The sequence below is a fragment of the Mustela nivalis genome (genome assembly GCF_964662115.1).
Source record: "Mustela nivalis genome assembly, chromosome: 5".
Lineage (NCBI taxonomy): Eukaryota > Metazoa > Chordata > Mammalia > Carnivora > Mustelidae > Mustela > Mustela nivalis.
The window spans coordinates 64,716,569-64,728,958 of NC_139024.1; the positions used below are offsets into that span (position 1 = coordinate 64,716,569).

Consider the following 12,390-nt stretch of genomic DNA (forward strand, 5'->3'; position numbering starts at 1 on the left):
TAATAGGGATACATCTTATGGCAGAAAAAAATAGAATATCAGGAAGAAAGAAATAATAATCACCTTGAAACCACACCTGTTAAAACTTTAGTGTATTTTAAAAAACATAACCGACATCCTTAAGATCCTGCTTCTTTTCATTTAACATATTATCAACGTTTTGAGAAACTTTCTTTCAATTATGCACAGTTTGCGTGACAGGAAATAACCAACTCCCCCTTGAGAAAAATTAAAGCAACCGGTGGCAGCCTCAAATCTGACTTTGTCACAATAGCAATTCCATTTCCTTCTGCTTTAGGGAAGGCGTGCAAGTGTCCTCCGTGGTCACCACCACACCCTTCTCCTTCTTATCAAAGAATACAAGGTCAGATAATGAAACAGGCGACTTGTCGTTTGGCATCTTCTGCCAGAGCAGTAGGAATATATAGCTGAGAAGTTGCCAAATCTAGTGTTTTGATGTATGATTATATATCTTCTCACTAAGTTATAGAAATATTTGTTCCAAGATATTGAGGCATTTTTGTACCAAAAAGGAGAGAGTCTAAATGTACTAGAAAAAGAAAATGACTATTATAATGTATGAAAAATATTTCATATGAGTAATTATATCTGCAACACAGAAAAGGAATGTATTGCATACATGTATCGCCTCTGACCATTAAAATTCATCTCTAAGAAGGAATTATAGTACACTATCGTTAAAAGCTTGTGCTCTGGTATTTGGATTTTTAGGCTTTGAATTTCAGCTTACAAGTTATTTCTTGGGTGAGTTTCTTTTCTTTGAGCTTTAGTTTCTCTTCTGAAATAGTAGTGCCTAATTCCTAGGGATCTGGTTGGGATTAGATGCATTAATCTTGTGCAAAGCATGTAAAGCAGGGTCTAGAAACTAAGAGCTCCACACACATTATTATTATTATTATTATTATTATTATTACTATTTGCTATACTATGTGTGTGGCATAATTGACCTCTATCAGTGGTTCCCTAATACTCATGGAAGGTCCAGAGCCAGGCTTGCTGATTCAGGTAGCCTGGGGCGTTTTGAAATATGCTCTCCAAAGATTCAGGTTCAAAAAAGTTTGCAGTTACAGGGTGGTGGATTTTTCTTGGAGAAGTGGTGGTTGCACAGAGGAGGGAATGAGTCATCATTCCCCTGGGAGGGTGCAAGCAGGCTTTGCAAAGGTCATAATGCTGGGAGAGGGCTTGAGTGGTGAATAGATACTTAGGAGAAGAAGTGGCTGGGTTGTGTGGGTGGTGTACTCAGCGGAGGAAGAAGATACATCCAAAATTCAACTACATCTACGGTGGACCTATTATAAGCAAGACAGGCTGCTGGACACACTGATCTCATCTACCTCTCCCCTCAACCCAGTGAGGCTGATGTTACCGTCTCCTTCCACAGGTGTGGACAGTGAGTAGTTTGGGCACTTTTCCCACACTCACAAGAGAAGTAGGATTCAAAGCCAGGTCTGACTTCAAAGCTCTTTGTCTTTCTGCCCACTTCCTCCGTTAAGCATGGTTTAGAGTGCACACTTAGCAATGGGTGTGTGGTGTGTGTGGTGGGGCTCTGGGCTGGACAACGATGGTGGGCCAGGCAAAGAAGCAGCCTGTGGTTAGGTGGGCAGAACCTTGGCTATTTCTGGTGTTTGCAGCAGCCCTCCTGTGCTTCTTGGCCTTCAGGAAACCTCTGGCCTTGGGGGGCCTTGACCAAGAGGGACTTCGCCCAAGAGGGACCTCCACCTGGCTTCCTTCAGCCTCGCCTTGGAATGGAGCACCTCCCATCTCAAAGGTGTGGTGGTGGCTCTTGTTAGGTGCCACTGTACTGGCCATTTCCCTTGGGGACTCTCCTCAGTAATTGCTGTCCTCCCTTCTTAGGTTACTCATGAGTAATAAACCACCCAGATGACCCAAGGCAATTTGGTTTGCTAGTTAAGAGAGAAAACCATCTTCTTGAGCTTATGTGGGAACCCTGAGATCTCAGTTTGGAAACACAAAAGATTCTGAGGCTGGAACACTTTCTCTTTTTTCACATGTAGAGTTAAATACGGACCCTTGGCAAGTCATTTAAATCTTCAAGACTTTGAAGGTAGGGTAGCAGTGACACGACATAACCCCTCATTTTGTTTATTAATGAAGTCACAAGAGATAGGCTTGTGCTTCCTTCTGGGTGGGAGGTTGAATTTAATTTTGTTTCACAAACAACTCATTCTAACTGAGTGACTCATAGGATAACTTCAGTCAAAAGAAACTTAATTTACTCCTGCTTCCCTCTTGATTTTACTGTCTCTATAAATCCAAAGAAGCCGCTATATCAGAAAGACTGAGGAAGTCAGGGTTTTACTCACAGAAGTGCTGCAGTAGAAAATGGTCATTTCTCTGTGCTACATTCAAATGAGTTCGCAAACCCACTGGGCTCTGACATAAACAAATGTGTTTGTACTGACTAGAATCCATGGTGCGAGGTAGGGCAGTGTCTGAATCGTGGTGTCTAGTTTCTCACAGAGGTAAATAAATGGCTGGTAAGACTTCTTTGTGGGTTTTATTATCTGTAGTCTTACACTTCTAAATCAAGCTTATTAGACACTACAATTATAGGGTCTCTGGAATGAAGTCGTTGGTTTGGTGATACCTGTTCTGGTCCTATGGCTCATGGAGGATCATGATTCCCAAGTGGAACTTCCAGATCAGGCCTTTCTGATCTGCACTGCAGTCCCTTAATTGCAGCTCTTTCTTGGACATTTCCCTTTCATTCTTGCAAACAACCTGTCCCTGAGCTCACTATCTTCTCCCAACTCACCCTCCAACTTTGTTCATGGTTGATCTCATCTCCAGTTCTTCAGGTGACCAGATCCACCCTAGGATTTCCTAGCATTCAGTATCATCAAGTTTTATCTCCTTGTCTCCATGTCGTCTCTGGATTTAGACCTTCTTTCTACTTCTGCCATAGTCTGCGATCACGTTTTTCTTGATTTACTGAGTCTGCCCCTCCTACATAGGAGTGTTAGTTAATTTTCTTAAATGCTATTTTATGCTGTCTATGTTTTTCTCAAAATTCTCTGGTGACCTTCCTTGCTTAATGAGTCAAGTTCAAGTTCTTTATCTTGTCATTCTAAGCCTTTTGCTTTCTCTCTAGTCAACATACTTTACTACTTTCTGGATCTTCTCCCACTTAATGACTTAATGTCTCCCATATGTCAGCTCAATCTCACTTTTAGGCAATTCCTTAATGAGAGGACACTCTATTTTATCTCTGAGGGTTCAGCACAAGACCATAAGCCCGCTTTTCCTGCTCAGAACACATCAGTAATCTCTGCTGCCTTTTGTCTCTGATTAGTTGTCTCTGTCAATTCTTTTAGAACTAGATTGCTTATGTTCTTGTATACTCCTTGTATAGTTTAACGTATGTGCGTCTTGCCCATGTAGTGAGGTCTTTAAGGGTCAGGGAATATCTAAAAGTTTCCTTTTGAGCACTCAGAATCCTCAGCCCAGGTATAGGATGTAGTAAGTGCCACCCTGCTATCCACTGTCCTTGTTGACTTGAAAGGAATTGTTCAGATATTGCGGGGTCTTTGGCAGACTCCAGTCCCACGGCTGTCGGAGACAGGAGCTATCCCAGCTGTGTGGTTACCAGTGTGGCTCAGGACACCTTGGCTTCATGGCTGGCTTTGCATAAAGTAGATGTTCTATTCGTTGAATGAATGAATGACAACTCAGAGGAAATACTGGGCTCCCTATTTTGATTTTCCATTTTTTATCAATCATATACAAAATAATAAATCTATTAAACAATGTCAGCCAGGCTAACAAAAGGCAGTGGCTAGTTTCAGTTTTAGCTTTAGAAGGCAAAACCTTTCTATTTCATTGTGGATTTCCCCAGAAAGTCAGGTGCATTGAATGATCTCTCCTGACTTCTTTGTTTGGCTCCTACTTGAATACCTCATCTTCCAATGAAATTTATATCTAGTTGAGTAGAATTGTTGATGACTCCTTCCTAGTTCCTTGGGTCTTGAAGCACGTTTCAGAAGGACTGTAAAAATGCTGGCCTTACTGTGCAGTCCTCCTTCACTTCACTGTTGCTCTAAAGCTGTTCCTCTCTAATTCCTCTAGAACGCCTTCCCTATTTTCCCAAGACTGAGTTAACCGTTCCCTTCCCCAAAGTTAATCATGCTCTCCTCTGAATCCTGTATACACAAACATGTTTCTCATACTATGTATACTTTTAGTATACACGCATGTATTATTAAATGTATCAGAACACATCAGAATGTATAGGTTTATGTCTCTATAAATTCCTCAAAGACTGTGGCTGTGTCTCATTTATCTTTGTATCTCTAGCACCTGGCTCACTGCCTAACGTCGGGAGGTACTCCATCAACGGTTACTGGTGAGTAGTGACAGGGAGTGAGTAAAACAGTGAGGCTGACATCAGTTGTGTCTTCTGCAATGCAGTGGCATTTCGGTGGCTAACCATCCTACTGGTCTGGCATTTCTGCGTGTGAAGTGCTGGGGAGCTTGTAGCCACAGACCCTGGGTGCACATCATGGAGCATGACCCCCTTGAGTTAGAAAGGAACCACGACCACAGTCAGAGTCTTGTCTTGTCTTTCTTCTAGGAGTTCTTGTAGTTCTTCTAGACAACTATTAAACTTTGAAATTTTGGAGTGTTACTCTGGTGCTCACAAGAAGTCTGAGCTTTTCCTAGCTGACATCTCCCTTCTCTGCTTGTAGAGCATGGGAGCCTGAACTTCGGGGGGAATACTGGATATCATCTGAACATGACTTCTTTCCAAACATCCCATAACATTTTTTAAAGGATGTTTTATTTTCTCTTTTTCAGTTGAGACATGATTGACATGTAATATTGTATAAGCTTAAGTGTATAAGGTATTTGATTTGATACATTTATATATTGCTGTATGATTACCACAGTGTTAGCTAACACCTCTGTTAGGTCATATAATTACCATTTAATTAGTGTGGTGAGAATAATTAAGATGTAGTCTCCTAACAACTTTGAAGTGTATAATGCAGTACTGCTGACTATAATCACTGTGCTGTGCTTTGGATTTCCCGGACTTATCCATCAGTTGCAAGTTTATACCCTCAAAAACATCTCGCCCTGGAACATTTTAATTTAAGCCCTTTACATTTTGTGTGATTCTCATAGGTAACATTAAGAGTCACCTTTAAGAAGATGGCTGAAAGGCTCTCACCATCTGCTAGGAATTCTTTCTTAGAAAACTGAGTTTGTAAGCAAATTGTCCCTCTTTAAGAGGGGGGCATCCCTTAGTACCAGATGGTTTGTAACATGCTGGGTAGCTTTTGTTGATGGTTCTTCTGTGAACGTATTTTATATTTCTGCAGGGTGTAATGTTTTAGATGTCAGCTTTTATTTTTTTATTCATTTATTTTCAAAGATTTTATTTATTTGATAGAGAGAGAGAGAGTGAGAGCACCAGCTGGGGGGAAGGGGAAGAGGGAGAGGAAGACTCCCTGCACAGCAGGGAACCTACAGGGCTGGATTCCAGGAGGCTGGGATCATGACCTCAGCTGAAGGCAGGCACTTAACTGCCTGAGCCACCAGGGTACCCTTTGATGGCAGCTTGTTTTTAAAAGATTTTATTTATTTATTTGAGAGAGAGAGACAGTGAGAGAGAGCATGAGCAAGGAGAAGGTCAGAGAGAGAAGCAGACTCCCCATGGAGCTGGGAGCCCGATGCAGGACTCGATTCCGGGACTCCGGGATCCTGACCTGAGCCGAAGGCAGTCGTCCAACCAACTGAGCCACCCAGGCATGCCTGATGGCAGCTTTTAAAAAAGTCTTTGAAACTCTGAGTCACTTCTCCTCCATAATAATAAAGAATAATATATATATATTTTAATTATATATTTATATATTAATCACATTATATATTTATATATTATTTTATGTTTACATAAAATATTTGTATTATTTTGTCTAATTATGTATTATATAATATGTGTATTATATGTATAAATGTATGTCTAATGTATATGTATGTATAATACATATGTATAAATATGCATTATGTAATATAATTATAATATATCAAACACATATATATTCATATATATGAATAAATAGTATTTATTAGTTCTATTTCAACAATAATGAGCAAAGGAAAATCTTTTTGTAGCTCTATTAAAATTACCTCATGCTTGTGGAGTTAAAACAGCCCTGGAGAAGCAGATCTGGAGGAATAGAACTTTAAAGATCAAGATTAGCAAATTAGCCAACAGGAAACGCCAAAGAGCCAATTAATCTCCTCCTCCTGCAAAGACCGTAGCTGCCCTGGGGCTCCAGGCTCTCTGAGGCAGCTGAAATGTGCCTCCCTAAAACTTCCTGCTGAAGCTGCCTCATTCCTTCAAGCTCCACAGTCGCTGGGAATGTTTGCTTTGTATGTCACTTCCTTTGCCGAGCGAGTGTGGAAGTCATTGTGTTGCTCCAAAATGGTTGCCATGGGAACATCTCCACCTAGTCATTATCTACTCAGCCTACTGATTACATTAAACCTGGAGACAGAGAGGTACAAGGGCACTGTAGCCACCTGTTCAGGAGAGAACTGGATCGCTTATGCGACATTTTTGCCTCTGTGGCCTCACATTTCTCAGAACATTGTCTCCGTTTTCCTCCAGAGTTAGGGAATGACATAAATTTGTAGGACAGTGGCATTGGGATAACTTGAGTCCTTACATTCCCATTCGTTCTGCCCTCCTCTGGGTCCCCATTTTCGTATCTCACACAGAATAAAAAAAATTGTCATTCTTTTCTCTCCCTCTCTTCTGCCCCTCCATGCTTAGGCGTAAGGATAATCCTCTTCTTTAAAGGTCTATGATTCCTGAGCCCGCACAATGGTGCTGAAGCTACATTTTTTCTTCTTATCTAGAGAAGCTTCTCAAAATTCACACAAATGCCTCTTTTCTAAATTATATGAAATATAAACAGTAAATGAAACTGGCTGTCAACAGGTAACTTTATCTGACATATTTCTCAATAAAGAAATGTGTGGGTCTGGATGCGTCTCTTATGAGGAGGATTTCAGATCTTTATTCCTGGATTGAAAGTGACATTTAAGAGGTGTTGTCTTGAAGTAAATTTTTTTGATAGGAAAAACTTTAAAAAACTATTGGCCTTGTAATTATTGTCTAAACCAGAATACTTAGGGAATGAAAATGGCATTAATAAGTTTGCCTAGGCAACAGGTACAGATTTGACCCCTTATATGTAGACAAGTACATAGGCATGGTAGTACCATGTCTTCAAAAAATAGGGGGAAAGAGATACCTCTTCCGGAACAATGTTTGTTCAGTTGGAAATTGTAACTGAGGAATTTAAAATCTGAATGAGCAAGGAAGTTCCCTTTCTGTTTACACTTCTATCTCGAGTAAGTTAAGTCAATGTGAGTCCATTCTTGAAAGTAAAGTGATGGCGCTGGGGATTGGGGAAAAAGATGACATTAACGAAGGAAAATAGACCAGGGTGAATGTACCTATGAAGATGTCATAAACTTTTAACTTTGTTTAAAAAACTGACTTAAGGGTTAGTCACTCTTTTCTGTTAAGGGTCATACAGTTAAGTGTTTTTTGGCTTTGTGGGTCATATGGTCTTTGTTGGAAAGAAGATGTAGATGATATGTAAATGAAGGGCATGGCTGTTTGCCAATAAAATCTTATTTATGAGACAGGGATGGGTGGGAGCATAGATTACTGCATTGGTTTTCATTGGCTCATTCTCATTCTAGTTATCTGTTTTAATGTCTACAAGTTTTGTTCTGACAGAAACATATTTTAGATACTAATTCTGACATCTTTGTGTTCTGCTATGGCAGGTTGGGGCAGTAGATGAGAGGCCCAATGAAGAAGTGCAATGGACCTTACTATTCAATGTACATTTTTGTTAGTCATATTCCAGCCATTCAAGACATATGCTGAAGTGGGGGGGTAGAAGGTGAACTTCCTGACACATTTTGGACAGGGAGTGGCAGCCACATGGATTTCACTAAGCGTTTTAGAAGAAGAGCAGCTGGGATGCAGACATAGGGGAGAGAGGCTCTGGTGATTTGGTTATTACTATAAATGGTCTTTAAAAAAAAAAATCCTACCCGGATTCTAGCTTGGGAGAGTGGGGAAAACCGCAAGCACCTGAGGAAAATAAAGTCTTCAGTCTCTGACTATACTTGAAAAAAAATGACCCACAAGGAAGGTAAATGATACAGCAAATCACTTTAAACTAGTCCAGTACTTACTGTGTAGAACTGGAATCAGTTGGTAAAAATAAATTTTTAGAAGAAAGTCTTAAAATGTTCCTTTGGAGTTTATCTTTCTCTTTTTATAGAATTATACTTAAAATGTTTCCTTTTAGGGAGGAAGCATATGTTAACAAACTCAGGCAGGCAAATCTCAACAAGAACATGAACGACATTAAAGAGAATTAAATAGTATCTCTATTTAAATATTCTATCGCAAGTCACTATATGGAACACAGATAGACACACACCTGCTGCTACCTGGTGACAAGCTGCTGTAATTGCAGGCTAATCTAGAAACTGGAAAGTGACCACAGTCATGTTATTGATTCGGTTTTCAACTCTCTAACCAGGTACAGCAGGCATTTGACAAATGAATGGAAAGTACCACAGACAAGGAAAAATTTCAGAGGGTTTCAGTCCTATCTGAGCTGTTGAGCAAAATATAGGGGATGACAGATGTCATAATCATTTAATATAATCTTTTTGGGGGATCTTTTGATCTAATTGGTAACAAATGTAAGTGAGAAGTCATCAGGTCTTTGAGATCTCGTAGTCTATTTAGGGATACGTTTTATACATCTAGGAAAGAAATTGAGTCCACCATAAAGCAAAATACAATGAAGGCAAATAGATATTGTTTTAGCATGTTTTACTGATAAAGAGACATAAGTGAAGGGATTATCTAGAGTAGAGTGTTGAGAAGAGGAGAAAGTGGATTTCCAAATGGAGGGCCAACACTGTCACTTAATGTGTGGAAGGTCATGAGTAATAGTTGGAGTGAAATGGGAGTGGAGGAGAAGAGAACATCTCATACCAAGGGAAGGAGGCCAGTGTGAGTCTTGGCACTAGGAAGTTTCTGGAGGACCTACAGAAGATGGGTAACAGGATGGCACCTGTTTGTAAGTGATTTGTAATATAGTGAAATATTATCTGCATTAGTTTTCTGTTTAAATTTTTTATATTTTTTCATTTTTTAATGTTATAAAACCAAAAAAACCATGATATAACATCTCATCTAATATTGAGAGAGATTTTTTTGGTTTTCTCCATCTCACACTTAGTAGGTGAAGCCATTGGAGAGCCCTGGTGTCTGTGAGACAGTGAAATAAATAAACCCTTTACTCATCCCTATCTTGCTTGGTGGAACCATATCCCTGGCAACTGGAAATCAGTATAGTCTAGAGACTGTCAAAGGGGTAACTTCCATGGATGGCTGGAACAGCCTAGTGGAGGTCATAAGGAAACTTAAGAGACACCATCGGAGCTCTGCACTATACCCCCCAATATATCCAATATTGCATTGGTTTGGCAAATCAATTATGTCTTCTACAATGTATTTTTGGGGGCCGTGTTGGGGAGGTTATCTCTAGTATGGAAACGTTGCTCCAAATCTCTGTATCCCAGAAAGAGCTGAGAAAATAGATATTGTACATCGATAGGAAAGTTTAATGAGCTAGAAGATCATAAACATTTCCATCCCCTACTGAGCTTTTGAGGATTTAAAGATAGCAAGTTTTGACTCTCTTAGTAATTTTTAGGGGTTAAGGTAAATCGGATTACCTTTTCTGCTGAACTTGTTTATTCCAAAGGAAAGTAATACAATGTAGTTGCAACCCAACACTTCAAAATTTATGGATGGGAAGTGACATGAGAACCAAACACTGAAAACCTTGGAGCAAACTGAAATTTATCCACTTTCTACTTCCACCGGCCTCTCTAAGTCCAAAGTGCTGGATGGTTGCCATAGTTAGAAGACATGAAATAAGGTGGAGAGACTAGTCACTGGTCTGGGTTTCCAAAGGAATTTGAGATTAACAGAGTTATGAACTGGAGGTTGAGAAAAACTCCAAATAAGGAGAAGTATATGAAGGGGAAAGGTAGAAACGAATGACTTTCTGAGGTATTCATAATGGAGGAAGCAGCAAGTCCAGACTTCTAGGGTTCTGCCATGGTGAAGAGTATTACTGGAAACATGAGAATGGATCTCAGGGACCTTGATTAGATAAAGAAGGGAGAATGACACAACAGATAGTTACTAAGGGCAGCGGCATAATAGGTTCCCCTGTGGAGTTTTAGCAATGAAATAGAATCTCATCTGGTTGAGTCCAGGATGATGGTGGAAAGAATGTGCTGGATAATGAAAGGGATAAGCTTCCTTGTATAGGGCTTCAGAGTTTTTAAGACTTACATTTTTATTTTAATTTTTCCCACTTTATTGAAGTTTATTTTTTTCTTTTCAAATTTTTATTTAAATTCTAGTTAGGTAACATAAGACTTACATTTTTAAAGCTGACCTGATCTCATTTGATCCTCACTAAAGCTGAGGCAGGTAGGCTGGGTAGAATTACATCACTAGGGAGGAAATCTAAAGACAAAGGGTTAAGTTCCATTTGGGAGGCGAGACAGAGAGGAAGGAAGGCAGACCTCGGAGGGTTTTGAAGTTCAGAGGGAAGTAAGTTTTTTTTTTTTTTTTTTTTAAGGAAACATTTGTTCCTTTCCAGGTACACTTGATTACTCACTGTTAAGTAGGCGGAAGTCAATGAATGGGTAGGAGCCACGGCGTTCAGCAGGAACCCCCGTCTGACCCCTTAGACGTACATCTCCTGAAAAACAGAAAATCCAAACAAATGTTTGAAAACATTGCCAAGTATATTCACTTTTCCACTTATGTCACTGGAACCAACACCAAATGTCAGGAGGAAAATGATTTCCATTCACCTTGCATAATAGAGAGCTATGTGAGAAGGGATTTTTTTTTAAAGATTATTTATTTATTTATTTGATAGACAGAGATCACAAGTAGGCAGAGGGGCAGGCAGAGAGAGAGAGAGAGAGGAGGAAGCAAGCTCTCACTGAGCAGAGAGCCCGATGCAGGGCTTGATCCCAGGACCCTGAGATCATGACCTGCGCTAAAAGCAGAGGCTTAACCCTCTGAGCCACCCAGGCACCCCCGAGAAGGGATATTTAATGAATGCTGAGTGTAATGAACTTGGCAATCTCTTATGAGCGAAGCAGCACTCTGTTCCCTTTTAGATCTGCCTAGAAGATGGATCTGTGAAAACCATAGGAATTTACAAAATGTCCATTGTCTGAGGGCCACAAAGATGAGGCATCTGAATTGGGAAGGACGAATGGTGTTCTGGGATTATAGCTTTTATTCTTATTAACATGTTTAATTGCCCAGTGTTATTCTCTTGGTTCTAGCACAGTTGCCTTCTCACTGGTGTCTACCATCCTGTTGTCTAGGCCGTATCATGGATCTGCTTTAGAACCCGCTCAGTGAAGGCCCATCCTGCTCCAGGTAGTTTGGATACTTCACCTCCCTTGGACATAACAGTTGCTAGGGTTTGTAGAACTTATTTTTTTGTAGGTTTTCTTTAATGTCTGCATTCACTTTCCTTTGTGATGTGTCTTCTGCCTTCCCGATCAAGGGCATTGACTTTAGTACGAAACAGACTCGGGGTCAACCTTAGCTCAGACACCTGTTACCTGTACGATCTTGGGAAATTTATTTCTCTTAGCCTCAGTTGCCTCCTTTTAAAGTGTCATTGGTTGAAGAATCTAAAATAACACTTGCTGTCTTGCCATAAATGCTGGGTTTACTTTTTTCTCAACTCCTGAAAAGCAAGGGCTCTGCATGTTATGTGTTTTGCACTTTTCCATACAGCTTTGTGTATTGTATGGCATATATCAGACTCTAAGTGAATGTCTTCTGTTGACAAGAATAAATATAAAGACAAAATTTGCCAAATAATACATAAAGTGTGGAATTAGAGGAGAGGTAAAAATACACGAGATCTACTATATTTCTGGAAGAACTGAATCAGGGAAAATTTCAGTTCCATGAGTAATGGGTCCACTCCCATAAACTACTCTTTCCCAGATGTGAGGCAGCAGCAGGCCTTAGCCTATGAGTAGAGAGGAGGGACAGTCTTCTCTCTACCATTCCCACCTCCTGTAGTCAACAAGCGCCTGGGTGAGATCCCCTTCAGCTGTAACCCACACCATTGGCAATGTTTAAAATATCCCTTACAAATAGATGGGCTTACCAACTGCAAGCTGTGAGCCTCTGGACTATTCTGTGCTTTGAATTTTATATTGGTACCTTATTTAATGCTTTAT

The 12,390-nt window shown here is 40.1% G+C and overlaps 1 protein-coding gene across 2 annotated transcripts in view; it reads right to left on the minus strand.

Annotated features, from left to right (window-relative positions):
• Positions 1-12,390, minus strand: part of PDE7B (phosphodiesterase 7B) — a 314,255-nt gene that overhangs the window by 64,099 nt on the left and 237,766 nt on the right. For both annotated transcript variants that reach the window (XM_082731015.1, XM_082731014.1), the window contains one exon: positions 10,788-10,871. In XM_082731015.1, coding sequence (XP_082587141.1) covers positions 10,788-10,871 — 84 coding nt within the window. The remainder of the gene's footprint in view (positions 1-10,787; positions 10,872-12,390) is intronic.